Below are 22,131 nucleotides of genomic sequence, written 5' to 3' on the forward strand. Positions count from 1 at the left end.
TACAGTCACACAGTTCTTCACAACACTAAAGTTCCTCAGGTAGATTTTCAACTCCTTTCTTCAAGGATTTAGCTGCTATTCTTCCGACAGCAGTTCCCTCTCAATCCGAACTCCACGGGTGCAGTCTTCACCACAAGGCGCACCAAAGACTTGCAGGTTGTTAGGTAAATTGGCCATTATAAATTGCCCCTAGTATAGGTAGGTGGTAGGGAAATATAGGGACAGGTGGGGATGTGGTAGGAATATGGGATTAGTGTAGGATTAGTATAAATGGGTGGTTGATGGTCGGCACAGACTCGGTGGGCCGAAGGGCCTGTTTCAGTGCTGTATCTCTAAATCATAAATCTAAATCTTCTCCAGAACCTCCTCAGCTCTGCTCATGACTGTCTTGATGATGTGGATTTACCAGTCTTTCATTTATCCGAGTCTTTCAGTGACAGCCTGTGTGTCTATTGTATGACTAGGTCTGGTTAATGGCTACTTTAAGTAACAGAAACAGCTCCTGGATTCAGTCTTCACATTCTTCTGCTTGCCAGTGCTCCATTCCTGCCTGATCTGGGGAGGACTTAATCTCTTTTTACCTGGTTCTAAACAGTGTCTGTTTCCCCAGAAACTTGAAATTGTTTTTGCAGTTTCTGTTTCAGCTTTGTTTTCTGTTTCTGTTCAGTCCTAGTTTCCGTTTCAGTTAGGGTTTAAAAAAAGCAAGCTTTGCAACTACAGATTCCATCACACTATAGATCAGTCAGCTTAACATTGGTAGTAGGAAACTTAATGGAATCCCTACTAAAGGAGAAAATAGGAAAACATCTTGAAATATAAAAATATAACCATGCATATTCAGCATGGATTTCAAAAGGGAAAGCCTTGCTTGGCCAACCTCATTGTTACTGCTTCAAATAATTCAGAGAGAGATTAGACAGGTTAGTGCAGTAGATGCAATTTACCTAGCTTTCTAAAAGGCCTTAGATGAGGTGCCATATAATAGATTAATGAGTATGGTCAGAATATGCAGAGTCAGGGGCCAAGTAGCAAAATGCATAGCCAGCTGGCTTCAAGACAAAGCAGCGAGTAGAGGTAAAGGGTAGCTATTCAGAGTGGCAGAAGGATCCCACAAGGATCAGTGCTGGAACCACTGTTCACAGTTCATTAACAATTTAGACTTTGGAATGAAATACACTTTCTAAATATGGAGGTGATGCCAAATTGAGATAGTTAATACTGAGGAGGACTACAACAAGTTAGAAGGCAATAATGAACTTGCAGAATGGGCATATAATTGGCAAATGAATTTCAACAGGTAAGTGTGAGGTATTACATTTTAGTAAAAAAAAGTCACATATTAGAAAATGGGAAACTAAATGGGGTAGAACAAAGGGATCTGGGTAAAAGTATACATCACTAAAAGTAGTGATACAAGTTAATAAGGCCATTTACTTTTTTTAAAAAAGCAAGCCAAGCATTAGGGTTTAATTCAAGAGGGATAGAACTGAAAAGTGGAGAAGTTATGGTAAATTTTTATCAAACCTTGGTCAGACCACACTTGGAATATTATGTAGGTCCATTGGGGAGGGTGCAAGAAAGATCCACAAGATGGTACCAGAATTGAGAGGTTACACCAATCAAGATCAAATGAACAGATAGGGTCTCTCTTTCCTTGAAAAGAGAAGGCCGAGGGGTAACCTTATAGACGTCTTTACTCTCAAAATCTTAATTTTAGACAGTGTATTTCCACTTGTGGGGAAGAGAAAAACGAGACGCCATCAATATAAGATGGACTCAAATAGGAAATTCAGAAGAAACTTTTTTACCCAGTGACTGGAGAATGTGGAACTTGCAACCACAGGGAGTGGTTGAGGCAAATGGTATAGATACATTTAAGAGGCGACTAGTTGAGGATATGGGGGAGAAGGGAATAGAGGGTTCACGTTGATAGTTAGATGAAGAAAGTTGGGAGCAAGCTCAAGTAGAGCATAAATGTCGATATGGACTGGTTGGGCTGATTGACCTGTTTCAGTGCTGTATATTTTATGTAATTACATGAATTAATAAATTAGTATATTTTCTTCATAGGAATTCCTAACATAATTAATGACTGCTTCGTACATGGGTAGGAACAGTAAATGGAATACTGTGCTGTTCTAATCATTACACATTTATGGCATCAAGATTTCTGTTTGCTCTATCATTGCCCATGGCCAGTGGAATCTTAGTAGAAATGTTACTATTCACTGCGGCTGAGGAATGCCCAGTTTTGAATCACAATGAAGAGGAAAAGGTTGTGATGCTCAACTATGTTGCTCTGGGATTACCTGGGAATTACTAACAGAGGGCTTTGGAGAAATCCAGTTTTTATGTGGTAGAGGCATGGATTAGGGTTTTGGCAACAGGGAAATACGTAAGGTGCACACAGGTGATGGTCCAAAAATCACAAAGCAGTTTTAGTGAATGAATATGAGGGGCTTCTGATCCTGGGATCAAATAGCACACCAAGGTTCCATACCTTGGATCAATAGAATCAAGGCCAGAATTGCGTAGGTGTTTTGCAGGAGCAGTTTTATACTCTGGGCCACACCCCAAATAAATTGAGACTACCCAAACTCATTTCTGTTGGATCTTTGCAGCTGAGTGCGTGAAGGCGCTTTCATTCCACCTCCCTGCCTAGATTATCATTATATCATGAAATTAATAGATTCCATGCCTTCTTCAAGATTTATAGGGGCAAATTTTGATGAAAGCCTGAATATGGGCACTCTATGAATGGAATTTAGTGAAGCCGTTAGTAGCGTGAATGGAGGGCCAGAGAATAGCGATGGATGCACCCATTTGATGTCTTGATGTTAGTTCTGTATTTAGTTAGCAGCAGGAAAGCTCCAAGGTGATGCCGCCACCCTGATGCAGTGGCACTACTATTTGCATTATTGAACAGGTCATTTTAATACATTAGCATGCAATTGATAGCATGCAGTGGGGTTTTGGAATTAAGTAAATGGCAGGCGGCCCTCACAGGCCTTCTGATCACCAGCTGTTGAAAGGTGGCGGCACCGCGACGAGGCCTCAGTGCCATGACGGAAAAGCAGCCAAGAAGAGCAGCGGATAGAGGAAGAGGGGAGAGCGGAGGCCATTGTTGACCCTGCAGTGCTGTGTGCTCTGCACGAGTGGATTTGGTCTTGGGTGAAATTCCCTGGTGGCCATACTACTGGGTGAGAGGGCCGGGTGGCCTTACTACTGGGTGCTGGGCTGGCTGTCAGCAAGGGTGGGCACTGAGTAACAAAGGCAAAAATGTCATGGTAAGTTTGTCTCTGCAAGGGCACCGCTCTGGAGGCCTACTGATAGCATGCATGGGTCTCATACAACCTGTCATTGTGGACCTCCATGGCATGTTGCAGTGCCTGTGACGGAAGGAGGGCTAGGTGGCAGCTGTGCCTGCCCGTGAAACTCCATGACGAGAGCAACAGCGGCTGGCCATGCCAAGAAGGGCCTACCTGTGTCAGAGTGTGTACCGGACCCGACTCCGCTACCTCCAAATGTCCGAGCAGCAGTGTCAGCAAAGACTGCAGCTCCCCAGGGAGGCGGTCGCCAACTTATGCGTCCTGCTGCTTGACAATTTGTGACCTATGGGATTCAGTGGTCGCCCTATACCAGTGGCCTTGAAGATCACTGTGGCATTCCACTTTTACATGTCTAGCTATTTCCAAGGATCCACTGGGGACTCTCTTCAGCAGCCCAACATGGCATCAAGGAGGTGATCAATGCCCTTTGCAAGAGGGCCAGCGACTATATGCGGTACAGAACCGACCATGACAATCAGGCAGAGAGGGTCATCAGATTCTGGGCCATCATTGAATTCCCCCAGGTGCCATCAAGGCTCCAACGAACCAGCCAGCCGCCGCCTTCAACAGGAAGGGCTTCCATTCCATTAATGTTCAAGTGGTCTGTGACTACCGAAAGCCTTTCTTCAGGTATGTGCCTGGTTCCCAGGAAGCAGTTACAGCACCTACATACTTCAACAGTCCCAGGTACCACAGCTGTTCCGGTCCCCCGCTTGCCTTCAGGTATGGATTCTTGGGGACAAAGGCTACCTACCCATTGAAGAAATGGCTACTTACCCCTGTGAGGAACCCTTACACTGCAGCAGAGGAGAGGTACAACACTAGCAATGGCTCCACTAGAATAACCATCGAACAGGCCATTGGGTTTCTGTAGTTAAGATTCCGGTGGCTGAGTCGATCTGGTGGAGCCCTGCAGTATGCCCCAGTGAGGGTTTCTCGTATCATGGTGGTCTGCTGTGCTCTGCACAATCTGGTGCTGCAGAGTGGGGAGGCCTTGCATCAAGAGGACATGATTGATCACCAGTCCTCAATTGACAAGGAGGATGTGAAGGAGGCTACTGAACAGGCAGTATTGAATGTTGAACCCTATTCACTGGAGGCCAGGCACATTGAACAACGGGCCAAGGAGACAAGAAACAGTCTATTACTTGCCCGCTTCCAGCCCCCATGATGGCTTCTCACAGTGAACTCAAAGAAGACTCACCTCAATGCAATCAGTCTGTTGCCTCCTTTCTATTTGGGTTCCATGCCTAGAGCCCAGCTAACCAAAGGAGGGCTGTGCCTGCACTGGTAACCCAGTAAGGAAGAAGGGTGAAGTCAGCATCTCACAATTAAACATGAAAGAATAAGCATTTTCCACAGTGAATGTTAATAACAAAATAGCTTTATAACGCAAAACAAATGGCAAATGCCAGGCACCCGTGAAACCCCAAGTGTGTCCAGGTAGTTTTCTTTATACATTTTCATATGCTTCTATGAGGTGTGACCCCCGTGATAACAGCTGGGCTGGAGGCAGGCTGCTGATCAGGTTGCCCCTTGGCCAGGAATGACTTTCATGGCCGTCCTCTGGGTGTCTGAGGCCTGAAGGGCCCCAGCTGCCTGAGGGGTTCCTGCACCGTTGTAGAACTCTCCTCGGGCGTCGCAGCTATTGCAGGTGGGCTCACTGGCAGAGGGGCTGAGGAGCTGCTGTCCACACTCTGAGTGCCCTCAGCCTCTCTTCCCTTTCAAGACTCACTTGAACCTCCCTGCTCACTAGAGAAAGATGAGGACATGGCGAAGACTCCAGGTGGTGCCTCCTCCTCATCTCGCGCAGTTCTGCGCACAGCTGTGGGATCTGGCTCTCCATGAGAGTCACCAACCTCTCGATGGAGGAAGCCATGTGCTCACATGCCTGAGATATGGCAGCAGTCATGGCAGGGATGGACTGCTCCATCGTCTGTGCATGACTGTGTGCATTGCCTCTGATGTTGTCTTACACCTCTCTGCAACTCCAGCATGCCCTTTGCTGTCAAAACCGGGGGTTCGTCATCAGAATGGGGCTCAGCATGGGCCTAGCCACCCACAGTCCTCCGACAGTGGTCACGGCTGTCACAGCCTCTGTCAGCTGCTCAGGCATGCATGCGGTGCTCTCACTAGTTTGTGATTGTGATTCTCAGGCTGAGCGCAAACCACCCAGGTGAACATGTCTGCGCTGGTGGAAGGTGCAGGAGAGTCATGTGAAGGTGCATTCTCTGGCTGCTTCTCCTCAGAGGTTGACATTTTCCCCCTTTTCATCTGAAGCTTCCTGTGGACGACGACCTGCATGAGAGAACACATCTGTGGGTTAGGCTGTGCAGATGTTGTCATGCCATCCATGCTTGATGTGCAAGGCTACGGACTAGGTGCTGAAAGGTGAGATTAGATTGGCAGCTAGTTTTTTCAGCCGATGCAGACATGATGGACTGAATGGCCTCCTTCTGTGCCATAACTTTCTGTGGATCTCCAGAAGTGTGGTTGATATTGAATGAAGACAATCTTCACTTTATCGTGCAGACACTCCAGTCTCACCATCTGCTATTGAACGACTGCCTTGGACTCCCACTAGCTCCAGTGCCTCTTCCTCAGCAGTGGAAAGAGCCTAGATATCTGCTATTCCTTCACCACTCCGCAAGGTTTCTCTGGCGTTATGGTCCTGTTTGCCCTGCAAGTGTAAAGAGGGACATAGTAAGACTTTGCAGGAAGAGCATGAGAAGAGTTCTGCTAATGGCAGCCCCGTGTCCTGATAGGGTTTCCTACATGGCTCCACCCCACTCCTGCTCTGAGGGGACATCATTGGGCTGAGCTGTAAAAGGTGGTGGCCTGTCACCGAGATGCATCCATGCATCTGCCAGGTTGTGATGATGCCCTACACCCTTGCCATGGCCTTTTTGATGGCTCCCTCCCCATGTTGCTTTGCCTCCCATGTAGCTGCATGCAAGCCCCAAAGAGAGGGCACTCACCTTGGCAGATTGAAGTAGGTAATTAACTCTCTTCCTGCACAAGACCCAGTTGCGTTGGGTGAATCCATGGCTGTTGACCTGCTCTATCTTCATCCTAGCTTGCTTGCTTGCTCAGGCTGCAGAATCTGTTCTTGGAAAGAGGACCTCCTGCCTTTCCCTTGCAGCCTAGAGAAGAATCTCCAGGGAGGCATCACTAAACCATGGGCCACCTGGTATCTTGCCTCAGCCATAGCGCCCGCTTGCTCCGTCTGTGCCAACATTCATTTATCCTTCTCCAGGGTGGGGGCGAGGGTGATTCAGGAGTTCCAGCAACTGCTACTGGGTCCATCAGCAATTCAGAATGATTGATTCAGTAAAGGCAGGTAAAGTTCAGTAAAGTACAAGCCGGGCTAGCAGCGCCATAAATATAACACCCCCAGCACATGCATTGCAGACATTTGACACTGCGTTCACCACCTCGGGGCCTGGCCCCATTGTGTGATTGGACAGGCCGCACGCCTCCATTATTTAAACGGGCTGCCTGCCACATGATCACAGTCGGCCGGCTGTACGTGTCACAGGCAGTGATGGCACCCTCTTCCGGGTCCGCCGTCAGGACCCACGATAAGCTCACTAAATTCAGCCCTACCCTGCTGATAAGACGTGCCTGTTTGAAAATCTGGTTTTAGCCTGCAATTTTGGGCTAATTGATTGCCATGATTCAAATGTGCCTGGAGGTGCTAAAACAATTTTTGTGGAGCGTAATATGTAGCCTCCACGCACCCACTTCCACTGACTGACTATGTGGAATGCACTGACTGACATATAGCGGGATGTTTCAGGCTGACTCTGACCAAGGGATAGAGTGCACAACCTTTCAGATGCGACACTCGGGGTCCAGAGGAGGAGGAATGTCCTTTATCCACTGGGGTGGAGGAGGCAAATACGCTCTCCTACAGCAGCTAGTGCTGCTGCGCTCTCATCTCCTATTTCCATTCTTTGTCCAGAGCAAGGCAGACACATATCAAGATCCTCATGACCAGGCACTCCCTTTCTCATGATTCTATAAGGTCGAGTGGCATACCACTCACTCTCTTTCGAAAATTCTCTTGAGAACTTGACCTAGAAAAATGTTACTCGAGTTTTTAAAGTATTGACAAAATGTCCCAGAAAGTTTCCTGATGTCTCAAAATTTCTGTTCTAATGCAAAGGATCTCCAGTAGTAAGTGAGCAGTCGAAATTGTGCATGTTTTTGAGTAGTGCTAGAAATTCTTCACTTCTGTTTGGAGAGGCTGTTAATTAAGTACTAGCCACCAAAATAGTGAGCACTTGTAGGTAATTTAATTGGCAATCCATGCGTTAATATCCTAAGGCAGCAGTTTCTAGCAGTTCCTTTACCAAGCATGCGTTTTGCACTAAAGGTGGGCTAAATTGGAGTTGTAGCTAAAGATCCTAACTTTACCACTTTTTGACAGCTCTTTAATGCCTAAAGTATATTGGGAAAATCACCCCCATATTGCCCTACTTATTTACATAAAAGTATTTCATATTCTTGCCTCAGGATCTTGAAGTCAAAGTTCCAACAAGGAAAATTGCTAAAACGGCATCCACAGAATCAGAGCCCACCTCAGTTCTTCAACTAAACCCATGTGCAACAATTGCAAAGTGTACAAAAGTTGATAAAGATGGTAAGTTCATTTTCCATTTATTCAGTAGCATTCATACGATTGAACTGAAAGATGGACTTCTGTAATGCATCATAATTCCTCTCTGGTTTGAATATTGAGAACTTCTGCATTATATATGTACTAACTGGCTGCATTTGGAACTGACTGCTCTGTTCATTTGGAAAGCCTTTCAAAGTTCACATGCAATATATGAAATGATAAAATTAGCAATACTTTCTGGTACAGTTCAGTGGTATGGTGATACTACTTTGATACTTCAGTCCCAGACTGAAATTCGATAGTTTATCACAAATATTTTAGCATTCCTAAATTTTACAGGGTTAAATTTGTGTACAGTATACACAATGTCAATACCAAGTTGCACATTCACATTGTGAATGCAGCTATTTGTCTGTACTGCTTCATTTGGCAAGGATATGATAAGCTTATTGTAGCGTCATCACCTTTTTGAGAGAATGGTCTTCTATTTTATATTAATCAGGGATCCAGAGGTAATGTTACATCAGAGAAGCTAGTACATGAAGGACACTTTAATGGGGAAGGGTTTACTTGTTTTTGTATGCGGCACAGTGGTTAGCACCACAGCCTCACAGCTCCAGCGACCCGGGTTCGATTCTGGGTACTGCCTGTGCGGAGTTTGCAAGTTCTCCCTGTGACCACGTGGGTTTTCTCCGTGTGCTCCGGTTTCCTCCCACAGCCAAAGACTTGCAGGTTGATAGGTAAATTGGCCATTATAAATTGCCCCTAGTATAGGTAGGTGGTAGGGGAATTGAGGGAAGGTGGGAATATGTGAGAGGGTAATGGGATTAATGTAGGATTAGTGCAGAACAAAGAATAGTACAGCACAGGAACAGGCCATTCGGCCCTCCAAGCCTGCGATGATCTTGATGCCTGCCGAAACTAACACCTTCTGCACTTCCGGGGCCCATATCCCTCTATTCCCTTCCTATTCATATATTTGTCAAGATGTCTCTTAAACGTCGCTATCGTATCTGCTTCCACCACCTCCCCTGGCAGCAAGTTCCAGGCACTCACCACCCTCTGTGTAAAAAAAAAAACTTGCCTCGCACATCCCCTCTAAACTTTGCCCCTCTCACCTTAAACCTATGTCCCCTAGTAACTGACTCTTCCACCCTGGGAAAAAGCTTCTGACTATCCACTCTGTCCATGCCGCTCATAACTTTGTAAACCTCTATCATGTCGCCCCTCCATCTCCGTCGTTGCAGTGAAAACAATCCGAGTTTTTCCAACCTCTCCTCATAGCTAATGCCCTCCAGACCAGGCAACATCCTGGTAAACCTCCTCTGTACCCTCTCCAAAGCCTCCACGTCCTTCTGGTAGTGTGGCGACCAGAATTGCACGCAATAAATGGGTGGTTGATGGTCGGCACGGACTCGGTGGGCCGAAGGGCCTGTTTCAGTGCTGTATCTCTAAATAAAATAAATAAGATATGTGAAACAAGAGATGACCAACATGTCGCAACATATTTTATTTATGACAATCAGATGGTGCTTCCTGATGGGAAAGACAGATAAACTAGTGGGGATGTCACTGTTCTTGTGCACTTACCAGCAGCATTAGAGAGGTAAAGAAGAAGGCTGCCTACTTTTCCACTGAAGTCTATAATGAGTAGAGCTGGATAACCTAAAAAAAAAATGACGTGGATGATGTTTTTTAAAAAGGAATATTGGAGAAAGTTATATTTTCCTCATTTGTTCAACCTCCATGTTTGACCTGCCGTCTCTTAAGAGAAAACCAGCTGGGTCATTATTTTAAGAAAATTGGTGACCAATTTGAAATGAGTATGTGCACTATATAGTGTCGTCTTGAATCATGGTCTATGTTTTACTGTTTTCAACAGCTTCAGTTGACCCTATCCTCTGCAACTGATTAGTTTCAAAATTGGCAGTGAGTGCCGTAGAATGCCTGAGTTTACGATCAAGTGAGGAGGGGTCGAAGGGCTTCCCTCTTTTCGCTCTCCTTGTTTACCTACAGTAGTTTAATTCTGTTTTAAAGTGGATGTACTGGCTAATTCAGTAGGTGTTTGGTACTTGTTATGATCATAGCAAGTAAATAATCAGACAGGTTTTCTTGAGTTTAGCAAAGAAAGAGGTTGACATTACTATGCTTAAACTGAACTAATTGAAATAATAAACTGCACGCCAACTTTCACTCACATACACAAATGGGTTACAGAGTGGGGAAGGGTAGATTGGTTGAGTTAGAGTCCATGGGCGGAGTGGGGGGGGTGGTTCGGGGGAAGGTATACAGTCTGTGGAGTTTGGTGATTCGGCTGCCTTTGAGCTGAATTCGGTGGTCCTAAGTCTTTTATTTCGAAGAGATAAATGACTGGTTCAGTGGATCTCTTGGAGATAGTGATGCAGATGATTTCCTCCAACAGGGTTTCTGATTGTAGCTGGAGTATGCAAAGGTGGTCAGTCAACAGGCAAGGTTTGTAGCTTGGAAGCTGGAATGGAGTGAGAGAGAGAGGGACTCCCACTTGCATCTGCACGTGTCAGAGTCCAGATGCTTCTCCTTGCTGCTGCATGAAAACACCAGCTTAAAACCAGAGGGGGGAGGCTTATCACATGACAGTCACTAAGTGATTCAATCAAAGTAGTTGGCAGTATTTCTTCTTATAAGAATAAGAGCGAGCCATTCCCTTAAACTTCCTGGGTCTTGGTTCTTGCTGGGATGAACAGACATTTCTTCTCTCTCACAGGCCTTACAATGTAGGATACAGCGTTGCTAATAAGGTGGCAATCTTAAGCTGCTAGCAAAGTCATCTTTTATCTGTTCCGTTCTAAATTTTTAAAAAAGATTCAGATCTCCAGTCAGTGGATTAAAGAAAATTATCATTCAACAAAGCACATTGGCGTGACAATTGTATAACTTCTTTCCATCTGCTCCAGGCTTGACATGCTGCCGTAGTCCAGCAGGGAAGACTTAATCTTATATTCTTTTTCTTTTCTTTTGGGCCTCCTTATCTCGAGAGACACTGGATACGCACTTGGAGGTGGTCAGTGGTTTGTGAAGCAGCGCCTGGAGTGGCTATAAAGGCCAATTCTAGAGTGACAGGCTCTTCCACAGGTGCTGCAGAGAAATTTGTTTGTCGGGGCTGTTGCACAGTTGGCTCTCCCCTTGCGCCTCTGTCTTTTTTCCTGCCAACTACTAAGTCTCTTCGACTCGCCACATTTTAGCCCTGCCTTTATGGCTACCTGCCAGCTCTGGCAAACGCTGGCAACTGACTCCCACGACTTGTGATCAATGTCACAGGATTTCATGTCGCGTTTGCAGACGTCTTTAAAGCGGAGACGTGGACGGCCGGTGGGTCTGATACCAGTGGCGAGCTCGCTGTACAATGTGTCTTTGGGGATCCTGCCATCTTCCATGCGGCTCACATGGCCAAGCCATCTCAAGCGCCGCTGACTCAAGCTGGGGATGTTGGCCGCTTCGAGGACTTCTGTGTTGGAGATACGGTCCTGCCACCTGATGCCAAGTATTCTCCGGAGGCAGCGAATTTGGAATGAACTGAGACGTCGCTCTTGGCTGGCATACGTTGTCCAGGCCTCAATGCCATAGAGCAAGGTACTGAGGACACAGGCCTGATACACTCGGACTTTTGTGTTCCGTGTCAGTGCGCCATTTTCCCACACTCTCTTGGCCAGTCTGGACATAGCAGTGGAAGCCTTACCCATGCGCTTGTTGATTTCTGCATCTAGAGACAGGTTACTGGTGATAGTTGAGCCTAGGTAGGTGAACCCTTGAACCACTTCCAGAGCGTGGTCGCCAATATTGATGGATGGAGCATTTCTGACGTCCTGCCCCATGATGTTCGTTTTCTTGAGGCTGATGGTTAGGCCAAATTCATTGCAGGCAGCCGCAAACCTGTCTGAGATGTTAAAGCAGCATCATCAGCAAAGAGGAGTTCCCTGATGAGGAATTTCCGTACTTTGGACTTCGCTCTTGGACGGGCAAGGTTGAACAACCTGCCCCCTGATCTTGTGTGGAGGAAAATTCCTTCTTCTGAAGACTTGAACGCATGTGAAAGCAGCAGGTAGAAGAAAATCCCAAAAAGTGTGGGTGCGAGAACACAGTCCTGTTTCACACCACTCAGGATAGGAAAGGGCTCTGATGAGGAGCTACCATGTTGAATTGTGCCTTTCATATTGTCATGGAATGAGGTGATGATACTTAGTAGCTTTGGTGGGCATCCAATCTTTTCTAGTAGTCTGAAGAGACCACGTCTACTGACGAGGTCAAAGGCTTTGGTGAGATCAATGAAAGCAATGTAGAGGGGCATCTGTTGTTCACGGCATTTCTCCTGTATCTGACGAAGGGAGAACAGCATGTCAATAGTCGATCTCTCTGCACGAAAGCCACACTGTGCCTCAGGGTAGAACCTTGATTAACCCGCACTTGAAATACTGTTTACAGTTCTAGTCCCCATATTATAAAAAGAGTGTAGAGGCATTATAGAAAATGCAAAACAGATTGCCAAGGATGATACCAGAACTGAGAGGTTATAACTATTAGGAAAGATTGAACAAATGGGGCTCTTTTTGTTTTCTAGAAAACAGGGGCTGGATTTTATTGTGAAGACGCCGGTCCCGCTGTTGGCACTAGAAACGGGTGTGCGGCACGTTGGGGGCAGGTGCAGCCGGCCGCACGCGATCCAGTTGTGGCCGGCAAATTAAAAGCAACGAGGCACGGAGCCCGACCAATTGTATGGTCGGAGTTGGGTCCAGAGGCAGAGAATCCGGTGTCGGCTGACATCTCAGTAGGTGCTGGTGCCATTTTTAAAGGGCTGGCAGCCCTGCAGTTAATTGTGCAGTCTGCAGGCCTGGGAGAGGAGGTCATGAGGATCCAGAGAGATGGCCAAGAGTAGACCCCAGGCGGCCCCACGCTTCTCTGATGCCTCCTTCCAGGTGCTCTTACAGAGGTCAGCAGCTGTGGGGTAGCATCAGGGACCTGGATCCAGTGTCATAAGCGGCTCAATTACCTCAACCATCAGCGAAACCACATTCAGTCAATAGTACTGAAGACCTGTGCTTCAGAACGTGCTGCACTCCTAGCCAAGTTATACCAGTACAGCTACAACACTGGCATCTACCCGGCAAAGTGGAAAATTGCCCAGGTCCAACCTGGCCAATTACCACCCCATCAGTCTACTGTCAATCATCAGTAAAGTGATGGAAGGTGTCGTTGACAGCACTTGCTTAGCAGTAACCTGCTTGGGTTCCGCCAGGGCCACTCAGCTCCTGACTTCATTACAGCCTTGGTTCAACCATGGACAAAGGAGCTGAACTCGAGGTGAGATGAGAGTGACTGCCCTTGACATCAAAGCAGCATTTGACCGTGTATGGCATCAAGGAGCCCTAGCAAAACTGGAGTCAATGGGAATCGGGGAAAACCCTCCGCTGGCTGGAGTCATACGTAGCACAAAGGAAGATGGTTGTGGTTGTTGGAGGTCAATCATCTCAGCTCCAGGACATCACTGCAGGAGTTGCTCAGGCTTGTGTCCTAGCCCCAACCATCTCAGCTGCTTCATCAATGATCTTCCTTCGTTCATAAGGGCAGAAGTGGGGTTGTTCGCTGATGATTGCACAATGTTCAGTACCATTCATGACTTCTCAGATACTGAAGCAGTCCGTGTAGAAATGCAGCAAGACCTGGACAACATCCAGGCTTGACTGATAAGTGGCAAGTAACATTCGCGCCACACAAGTGCCAGGCAATGACTGTCTCCAACAAGAGAGAATTAAACCATCTCCCCTTGATATTCAATGGTATTAAGATCCCTGAATCCCCCACTATCAATAACCTGCGGTTATCATTGACCAGAAACTGAACTGGAGTAGCCATATAAATACCATGACTACAAGAGCAGGTCAGAGGCTCGGAATCCTGCAGTGAGTAACTCACCTCCTGACTCCCCAAAGCCTGTCCACCATCTACAAGGCACAAGTCAGGAGCGTGATGGAATACTCTCCACTTGCCTGTATGGGTGCAGCTCCAACAACACTCAAGAAGCTCGACACCATCCAGGACAAAGCAGCCCATTTGATTGGCACCCCATCCACAAAGATTCACTCCCCCCACCACCGGCACACAGTGGCAGCAGTGTGTGCTATCTACAAGATGCACTGCAACTCACCAAGACTCCTTCAGCAGCACCTTCCAAACCCGTGACCTCTACCACCTAGAAGGACAAAGGCAGCAGATGCATGGGAGCACCACCAACTGCAAGTTCCCTCCAAGCCACACACCATCTTGACTTGGAACTATTTTGCCATTCCTTCACTGTCGCTGGGTCAAATTCCTGGAACTCCCTTCCTAGCAGCACTGTGGGTCTACCTAACCCACATGGACTGCAGCGGTTTAAGAAGGCGTCTCACCACCACCACCTCAAGGGCCATTAGGGATGGGCAATAAATGCTGGCCTAGTCAGCGATGCCCGCATCCCATGAACGAATTTTTAAAAACTGAATATCTCTTAATGCCTCTACCTCTTGGGCCTTCCATCTGGCAAAGCGGGAGGGTGCATTCAGTGCAGAGGGGTTACCCACCCAGACGTGGATGAAGGGTCAGGGGATGCATGCAATCTGACTGCTTCATGGCAAAGTGGCCTTGAAAGGAGGCTGCCTGTGATTGCAGACCCTCGCAAGGTCCCTGGAAAGGGGCCAGATGCAGAAGTCATCTGTGTGCGCCTATCCGTCACCGATGAACAAACACCAGCTTATGTCTTGGGATTCATCTCGCTGGGGCACCCACAGCTTCTTTCCCACCATCTGCAGGAGATGATTGCACACAATCGGACAGGGAAGGCCAAGACCAGTGGTAGGCTGCCCATCCTCCATGTGCTAATCTCAAGGCGGAGGCAGCCATGGAGTTAGCTGGACCTCAGGATGCCCAGAGTGTCACGGGCAGAAAGGCAGGGGCAGCTTTCCAAGACAATGAATGAAGTTGCCATGGGGCACAAGGGTGCATCTGCAGCGCTGAAGCCATGCTGCTTATCAGGCATCCCATGCCTGCAGGATCTCTAATTTGGGGTATGTGTGATGGTGGGAGGGAAGGCCCTGGACCCTTGCATGTCTCCGTTCTCCCATGCATGTCAAGCAGTGCCTACTCAAGGAGCCTTCGCGACTGCAGGGAAGCCCGCTACCTCTGAGGGGGAGGACGGCGTCTGAGTCCAGCGTCACCTCATGCACCTGCTCCCTCTACCGGCGCACGTACACTCACGTCAGTGAGTTTGCACTCGCAGTTGGATCTAGGCACACATATTGGTGGGCACATCACTGATGCACTTGAGCAGCTGATGGAGACTGTGACAGTCAGAGGACTGTGGGAGGCCAAGCCAATGCTGAGCCCAGGCTCATGACCTGCTTATGGTGTTGTCAGCATCGAGAGTCCAGCAACAACTAGCAGAAATGCCAGAGACAATGCGTGCCTAAGTGCGGATTGTTGAGGAGTCCAACCAGGCCTAGAGCTGGGCTTTGTCTCTGACTGGTGCATAAGTGGCATCTTCCATTGAGAGATTGGCAGCTCTGACGGAGAGCCACATCCAGCAGAGCACTTGGTGTCTGCAAGAAACTTATGCAGATCTGCATACCCTCGTCTTGACCATCGCGCAAGGCAGCAGTGATAAGGTGAGAGGGTGATAGGAGACCTGCATTGCCACCTGGCCCTCTCTACACTCAGGTCAGCAGGGAGGTAGCAGTCTACCTTGCTAGGGAAGAAAAGTGGCTTCCTCCCACAGCTGGGGACCCCTCTCGGGGTGCTGCTGGTGTGGGCAGCTGCTGTTCTGCCCCTCTTTCAGTGACGCCAGATCCTCCTTCATCCCTGATGACAGAGGGTGGTACTGCTGCTGAAAAGCATGCTGGGACCCTGCAGGCCTAAGGCATCCAGAGGATGACCGCCAAGGTCATCCCTAGCCATGGGGCAGCAAGGTCAGCAGCCTGTCTCCATTTCAGGACAGTACTGGGGGACAACCTTATAGTTCACGCAAGGGAATAAAGAAGACCACTGTTTCACGGGGTTATCATAGGTGATTATGTGCTTTACATGCAAAGGGTAGGGTCTGCTGTAAAGTTGAATAAATCATTTCTATAAAGCATAGATTACCTCACTCCTCTTCCGTGAGGCCTTTGGTTCTTTGTTGCAACCCAGCCTCTGTTTGGAGGCTAGAGGTGAGACATCATGCTGTGAGGCATTGACTCTGGAGCCTGACCAGCTCAGCGCTGCGCAAATGATCAATGAGTGAGTGCCTCCTGAAGGAAGGTCATGACATGACAGCATTAAGGGAAGCCTTTATTGGTCAAGCTACAACTGGCAGTAAGAGTCAAAAGAAAACTCGAATGTATAAAGGTATCATGAGCCTCCCTTGCACGTATCTCATGACCACTCTCCTGTTGTCCCTTGGGTCCTTCATCTGGGGTTGCTTGCCCAACTTCCTCCTCCACATCCTCATCATTCGAGGAAGCAGTACGCTCCTCACTAACCTCGCTGCTCATCGACTCCCCACTTTGCAGCGCCAGGTTGTGCAGTGCACAGCAGACCACGACGATGCACAAGACTCTTGCTGGGACATACTGAAGGACTCCACCAGACCGATCTAGGCACCGGAATCTCATCTTGACCAAACCAATGGCCTGCTCTATGGTTGCTTGCGTTATCCTGTGGCTGGCCTTGTACCTGTCTTCTGCATCTGTGTGTGGGTTCCTCACAGGCGTCAGTAGCCATATCTTCAGTGGGTAGTCCTGGTCTCCCCAAGGATCTGCCCCTGAAGGTAGGAGGAAGGCTGGAAAAGCTCTGGCACCTGGGACTGCCTCAAAATGTAGGCATCATGGCAACTTCCTGGGAATCGTGCACTGACCCGCAAGATTCATTTACGGTGGTCGCAGACCAGTTGTACATTGAGGGAGTGAAAGCCCTTTCTGGTGTTCAGGAGCCTTGATGGCCACATGCATACAGTCGATGACATCCTACCCCTGTGGGAATCCAGCGATGGCCCCGGATGCTATAGTGCTCTCAGCCTGAAAGTTGGGATCCATGCGGAAGTGCACGTAGTCCCCAGCCCTCCTGAAAAGGGCATTGGTGACCACCTTGATGCAGCAATGGCCCACTGACTGAGATTCCACGCATGTCCCCATTGGATCCCTGGAATGATCCAGAGGTGTAGAGGTTCAGCACCACTGACATTGGATTCCTACCAAGTCCCACAGGGTACAGATCATCCTGCATCATAACGCATAGATCAGTGATGGCCTCACTGGCGAGGCAGAGTCTTCATTAGCAGTGCCACTCGGCCATCTGTACGTAGTTGAGCCTTGACCTGTAGACCCCCTCTGGAGGGTACCCACTGTGTGGGGGAACCACCTGTCTTTTTCTTCTGAGCCCTTCTCTACTGTCTGGAGACCACTGCTGACCCACCTTTGGGCTCACAGATTGTTGTGGTGGCACTGCAGGTGCCTGGCCCTCCCTCCAACTCTGCTGCACCTCCTATTCAACGGGGTCCCCAAAGCATGGATGAATAAGGCCCGTGAGAGGTGTCCTCTCCCTAAATGCTAGTCCTTTACTGTCAGCGGCTCCCCACTTCTTGCCTCCACTTATGAACTTTGACAAGGTGACATTTGCCCATTGTCCCCCTTGCAAAGGTCTCCCTGCAATTCAAAAATCTGCTCACTCCTTACACATGCATGGTGCCCTCCCTTTGCCACCCTGCTTGGCAGTCAATAGTTGCTTTCCAGATGACCTCTCCTTGCAGCCAGCCATGATCTCCTGTCTCCATGTCACCTTCTTGAAGGAGACAAACCCTCTGAAGCCCTGTGAAACTTGTGCGTCATTTAGAAAATTCAAACCCGACCATAAAATCGCTTTCAATTGGCCTCTTAGCTATCTTAATTACCTGCCTGCCGCCTCGTCGTCGGAACTCCGCACTCCATCTTTGTTCCCATCGGTAAAATCGGGATAGGATGGCAAGATGTCAGACGTGCTGTCCAACGTGTTCTATCCCGATTTTATGTCACCCCTACCGCTTCCGTTTCCACCCCCGAGGATCTGTCGAAAGTCTGCTGCAGAACGCTGAGGGGTGAACTAATAGGGGTCTTTAAAATGTTGAGATCTGATAGTGTAGACATGGAGAAGATGGTTCCACTTGTGATGGTGTACAGTACTAGAGGACCTAAATCTAAGATATTTACTAATAAATCCAATAGGGAATTCAGGAGGATCATCTTTACTCAGAGTGGTTAGACTCGGGAACCTTCTACTATTTGAGGTGAGTAGCATAGATTCATTTAAGGGGAAATTGGATAAATATGTGAGTGACAAAGGCATAGAAGGATATGCAAATAGGAATTAGATGAAATAGGGTGGGAGGAGGCTGGTGTGGAACATAAACACCAACACAGACCAGTTGGACTTATTTTTCTGAGCTGTAAATTCCATGTAATTTGAAAGGAATCCTCGCCTGTATATTATCCAGGATTGACTTAACCCAGACCTTGGGATGTTTTACTGCATTAAAGGCTCTATAGGTCTGACTGACAGCTGAATATAAGCAGGCTGTATTCCCCAACTGCTATTTTTAAATTTATCGGCCAAATTAATTGCATCCTTTACTGAAAGTGTTGACTCTTCGTGCATACAAGTTACGCTGTAGAATCTTTTCTATGTATGCAGTATTCGTGTGTGACTTTTGAGTGCTGGCAGCAATCTAGCTGCGACAGGTGACAAGCTAATGCTAATCCAGTTTCATTCATCTGTCATCACACTTGTACAATTCCAGTTGAACACCTGGCCACTATACCTTTCCTACCCACAGATGCTGCACCTTTAAAGAAGCATGATTAAATAACATTTAGCTTTCATTTTGAAAAACTGAGATGATAATTTGGGCGGGCTTTGGAGCTGCCCCTAGCGATAAGCAGCTTTCAGATATGGATGTCAAGCCATCGTTGATCAATTTTGGCACCTGTGAGCCTCTGTTCATTCTGTGAAAATCCATTTAAGTACCAGATAACAGGGACTTCAGTTTTCCCAGGTAAAACAGATTTATGTATATTGAATATATTTAGTAATGATACAAGTCAGTAACTGCAACAAGATGACTTTTTCTCATCTTTCTCTCCCCTCAATCGTTCCATCCTTACCTTCTGTCTCTCTCCTCCTTCTCCTGTCTCTTTCCTTCTCTTCCCAGCTGCTTTTCTGTTCTCTTCCCATTTTATCTCCCTGCTTCAAGATAACAGAACCTTTTTTGTCTTTTATATCCTACCTTTTCACACTTTTCCAGGAGCAGACACAACTCCATCTTTCCCACCTATATTTGCTACAATAAGTAATATTCTTCTATCTCCAGAAGTACATAAGGTGCATTTTTTATTAGGGGTATTTGAGATGATGTGTTCGTTGATTTAAAATTGTTGGTAATTTCAGGGACAAAGTCAGAAAACATTCAATGGAGCATTGATCCAGAAGTAGACCTCTCTGATTGTAAGATGGATACTTCAGAAGTGGATTCAAAGGTAACCTGTCATCTAAATGTTAAACTGTTTATATTATTTCAGGATCGCATGTTCATGCAATCATGGAAGTTTACAGTACAAAAAGAGGCCAGCCAGCTCTTTGATAGAGCAATCCAAAACTAATCCCATTTTCCTGTTCTCTCCCCATAATCTTGTATCAACCTCTGCCTCAAATATCTTTGTATCTATATTTTATTCGATAAGATAAAACATTTTTGTCTTCTTGATCTCCTGAATAACACCCCATCCGTGACCATGAAGGCATGTGGATCATCTGCTCCCAGACCACCACCAAGATGGACTGCGAATTAACTTTTTTTTTGTCTCAATGTACACACACACATGGATCTCTGGATAGTGATCAGGAATGGAAATTGAGCCAGTTTTTTCTCCTGTTCAGGAATGCGGAGGCCAGCTTGTTGCATCCCTTCCACTAACAATCTGGTGTTTGCTAACAGCACAGACCAGGGATCAAATCAGGAAGGCAGTTTTCTAGGATTTAGATGGCTTGCATCATTTAAATAAATTAATCCACTATCTGCAAATCCTGCCTGTCAATTGTCATTGAACCAGCTCTGAAGTGGATAAGACATGAAATGGCAGGTCTGTGTGGCAGAGAAATTGGTATTTTCTTGGAAAATGTAGTCTCATTTTCTTGGCAGACATTAGGGATGCACTTTGAAGAGAAAATAGTCTCACTAGACTTTCCGTCCCCCTTTTATTTCTAATTAAACCTGCGATTATAACTCACTTCAAGTTAACCTGAAGTGTAAATAATGTTCAGAAAGTTATAGCAACTTATTCTGTAGTGAAGACATAAATTAGCACCTGAATTACCATATTTTCTGGTCTACGAAGGGCTCTAAATTATGTGCAGTGAATTAGCAAGATATGCGTTTAGAATGAAATGTTATATCAGAATGTATTATTTACAGCCCATTTCTTTAATCGATTGTAGATATTCAAGGGGTTGGTAAAGAAAATTTGTTTTTTTTCCCCAGCAGTCCATCAAGCAGCTAGGGAATACTCTAGACATGGATTATACTTACGTGAGTGAAAGTATGTTGCTGAAACCAAAAGAATCCAGAGTAGACCAGTCTAACCTTGGTAAGTAATTAAGAAAGATAATTAATTATTTTGTTAACTCATGACCCATTCTATGTTAACTTTAACAATACAATTAATACAAAAATGTGCTGCATACTGAGTAATATTGTTAAAAATATAAAATTAACATTTCACTTCCAAATCTCCAAAAGGCCATTGTGTCATCAAACAAATGATATAAATGTTGTTGAGTTCTGGTTTTTTGAAGTGGCATAACTGAATGCAGGAGGAAACCACATTAACAAAGGAAATATTGGCCCGAGATTTGCTGTGGTAATGGCAAGGATGTCAACAGCTTCTGGCATCCATACATGCGCAACTAAATGCAGAAATTGGATGTTGTTGGCCGATACCCTGCTCCTCTTCAGGGTGTGCTGTTGCAGTCTTCGCCAGTGGAATCTGCATAACTCTCACTTTTTAAAATGTGAACTTAAACTAATTAATAATGAAGATACTACAGACTGATGAACAAAGTTACAGTAAATAATAATTACTGTTGATCAACCTATCTGGCCCTGAAAAATTAATTTTACAAGTCTTATTCCCTCAGAACATTTAAAGTGATGCAGATTTAAACTTTTATTTTTTCCTTAATCCCATGTGGTTATCCCATCTTTTTCACTTTCTGTACAATGATTTAAATGTAATTCATATTTTCTGCTTTGCTATTTGTGAGGATTCTTCATTCTGGTTGATCAGCCTCCCTGCTGCCTGCCCTATTCCTGAACACCACAGATACCCTGAAGAAGGCACAAAGTTCAAACCAGGGTTGGAAAATCGGAAGTCTGTGATCTAGAGCCCACTAAAACCTTGTGGCCAGCTTTTTTTTTGAGGTTGAACAGTCAGCACTGTTTCGTGCTGACTGCAAAATCGGGGTATTGTCATAAAACTTGGTTACTGGATGCACCATAAAGATTAGAGTAATCAATGGGGTAATGGGTAGTATTTCTCATCAACTAGTATATACCTAGCCTAAACAGTGATGCGCTTGGCATTTTGGTATGGTTATATGGCCATGTTTTGAGCTGATAAAGAATGCTTTGGGTGTACTTCAGTCAGGGATAAGTTATTCAGCCCCTCAAGTGTGTTCTGCCATTCAGTTAGTACTGTCATGGTCCTGTATTTTTTTTTCGGAATATGTAGTTTGCCTTTGAGGCTTGCAAAGGATCAGTATTGCTTTAAGAACCAGCATGCCTCAGTTATAGGAAGGTACATTTTTGTTGCCTTAGAAACAGCCATTTGGAGACTGCAATTCAAAGGGTGCAATCTCGATACCATGGAAATAGCCACTGGAAATGAGTCTAATGCGATACATTTGTTACAATTCAGTTTTGAACTGGCTTTGAGTTGACGACAGTTTGTTCTAACAGAACACTCACTCAGACACAGAGCACAGACAGCTGTGGTGTTCAGACACCTGAAAAAGAACTCGCAACCATTTAAACTGAAGGAATAGGATTTTAGTCTGTTTTATTATTATCTCTCAAAATTCTAAGAAAAAGTCATGCCAAATCACAGATCTCTG

General features: G+C 46.3%; 1 protein-coding gene across 11 annotated transcripts in view; it reads left to right on the forward strand.

Annotated features, from left to right (window-relative positions):
• The window catches only part of rbbp8 (retinoblastoma binding protein 8), a 195,543-nt gene that overhangs the window by 148,178 nt on the left and 25,234 nt on the right, over positions 1-22,131 (forward strand). For 10 of the 11 annotated variants that reach the window (XM_068032150.1, XM_068032152.1, XM_068032154.1 and 7 more), the window contains 3 exons: positions 7,848-7,974; positions 19,411-19,499; positions 20,501-20,606. In XM_068032150.1, the coding sequence (XP_067888251.1) occupies positions 7,848-7,974; positions 19,411-19,499; positions 20,501-20,606 (322 nt within the window). The remainder of the gene's footprint in view (positions 1-7,847; positions 7,975-19,410; positions 19,500-20,500; positions 20,607-22,131) is intronic. The other variant, XM_068032153.1, reaches the window with a different exon arrangement.

Source organism: Heterodontus francisci, chromosome 5 (assembly GCF_036365525.1).
Source record: "Heterodontus francisci isolate sHetFra1 chromosome 5, sHetFra1.hap1, whole genome shotgun sequence".
NCBI classification, from domain to species: domain Eukaryota; kingdom Metazoa; phylum Chordata; class Chondrichthyes; order Heterodontiformes; family Heterodontidae; genus Heterodontus; species Heterodontus francisci.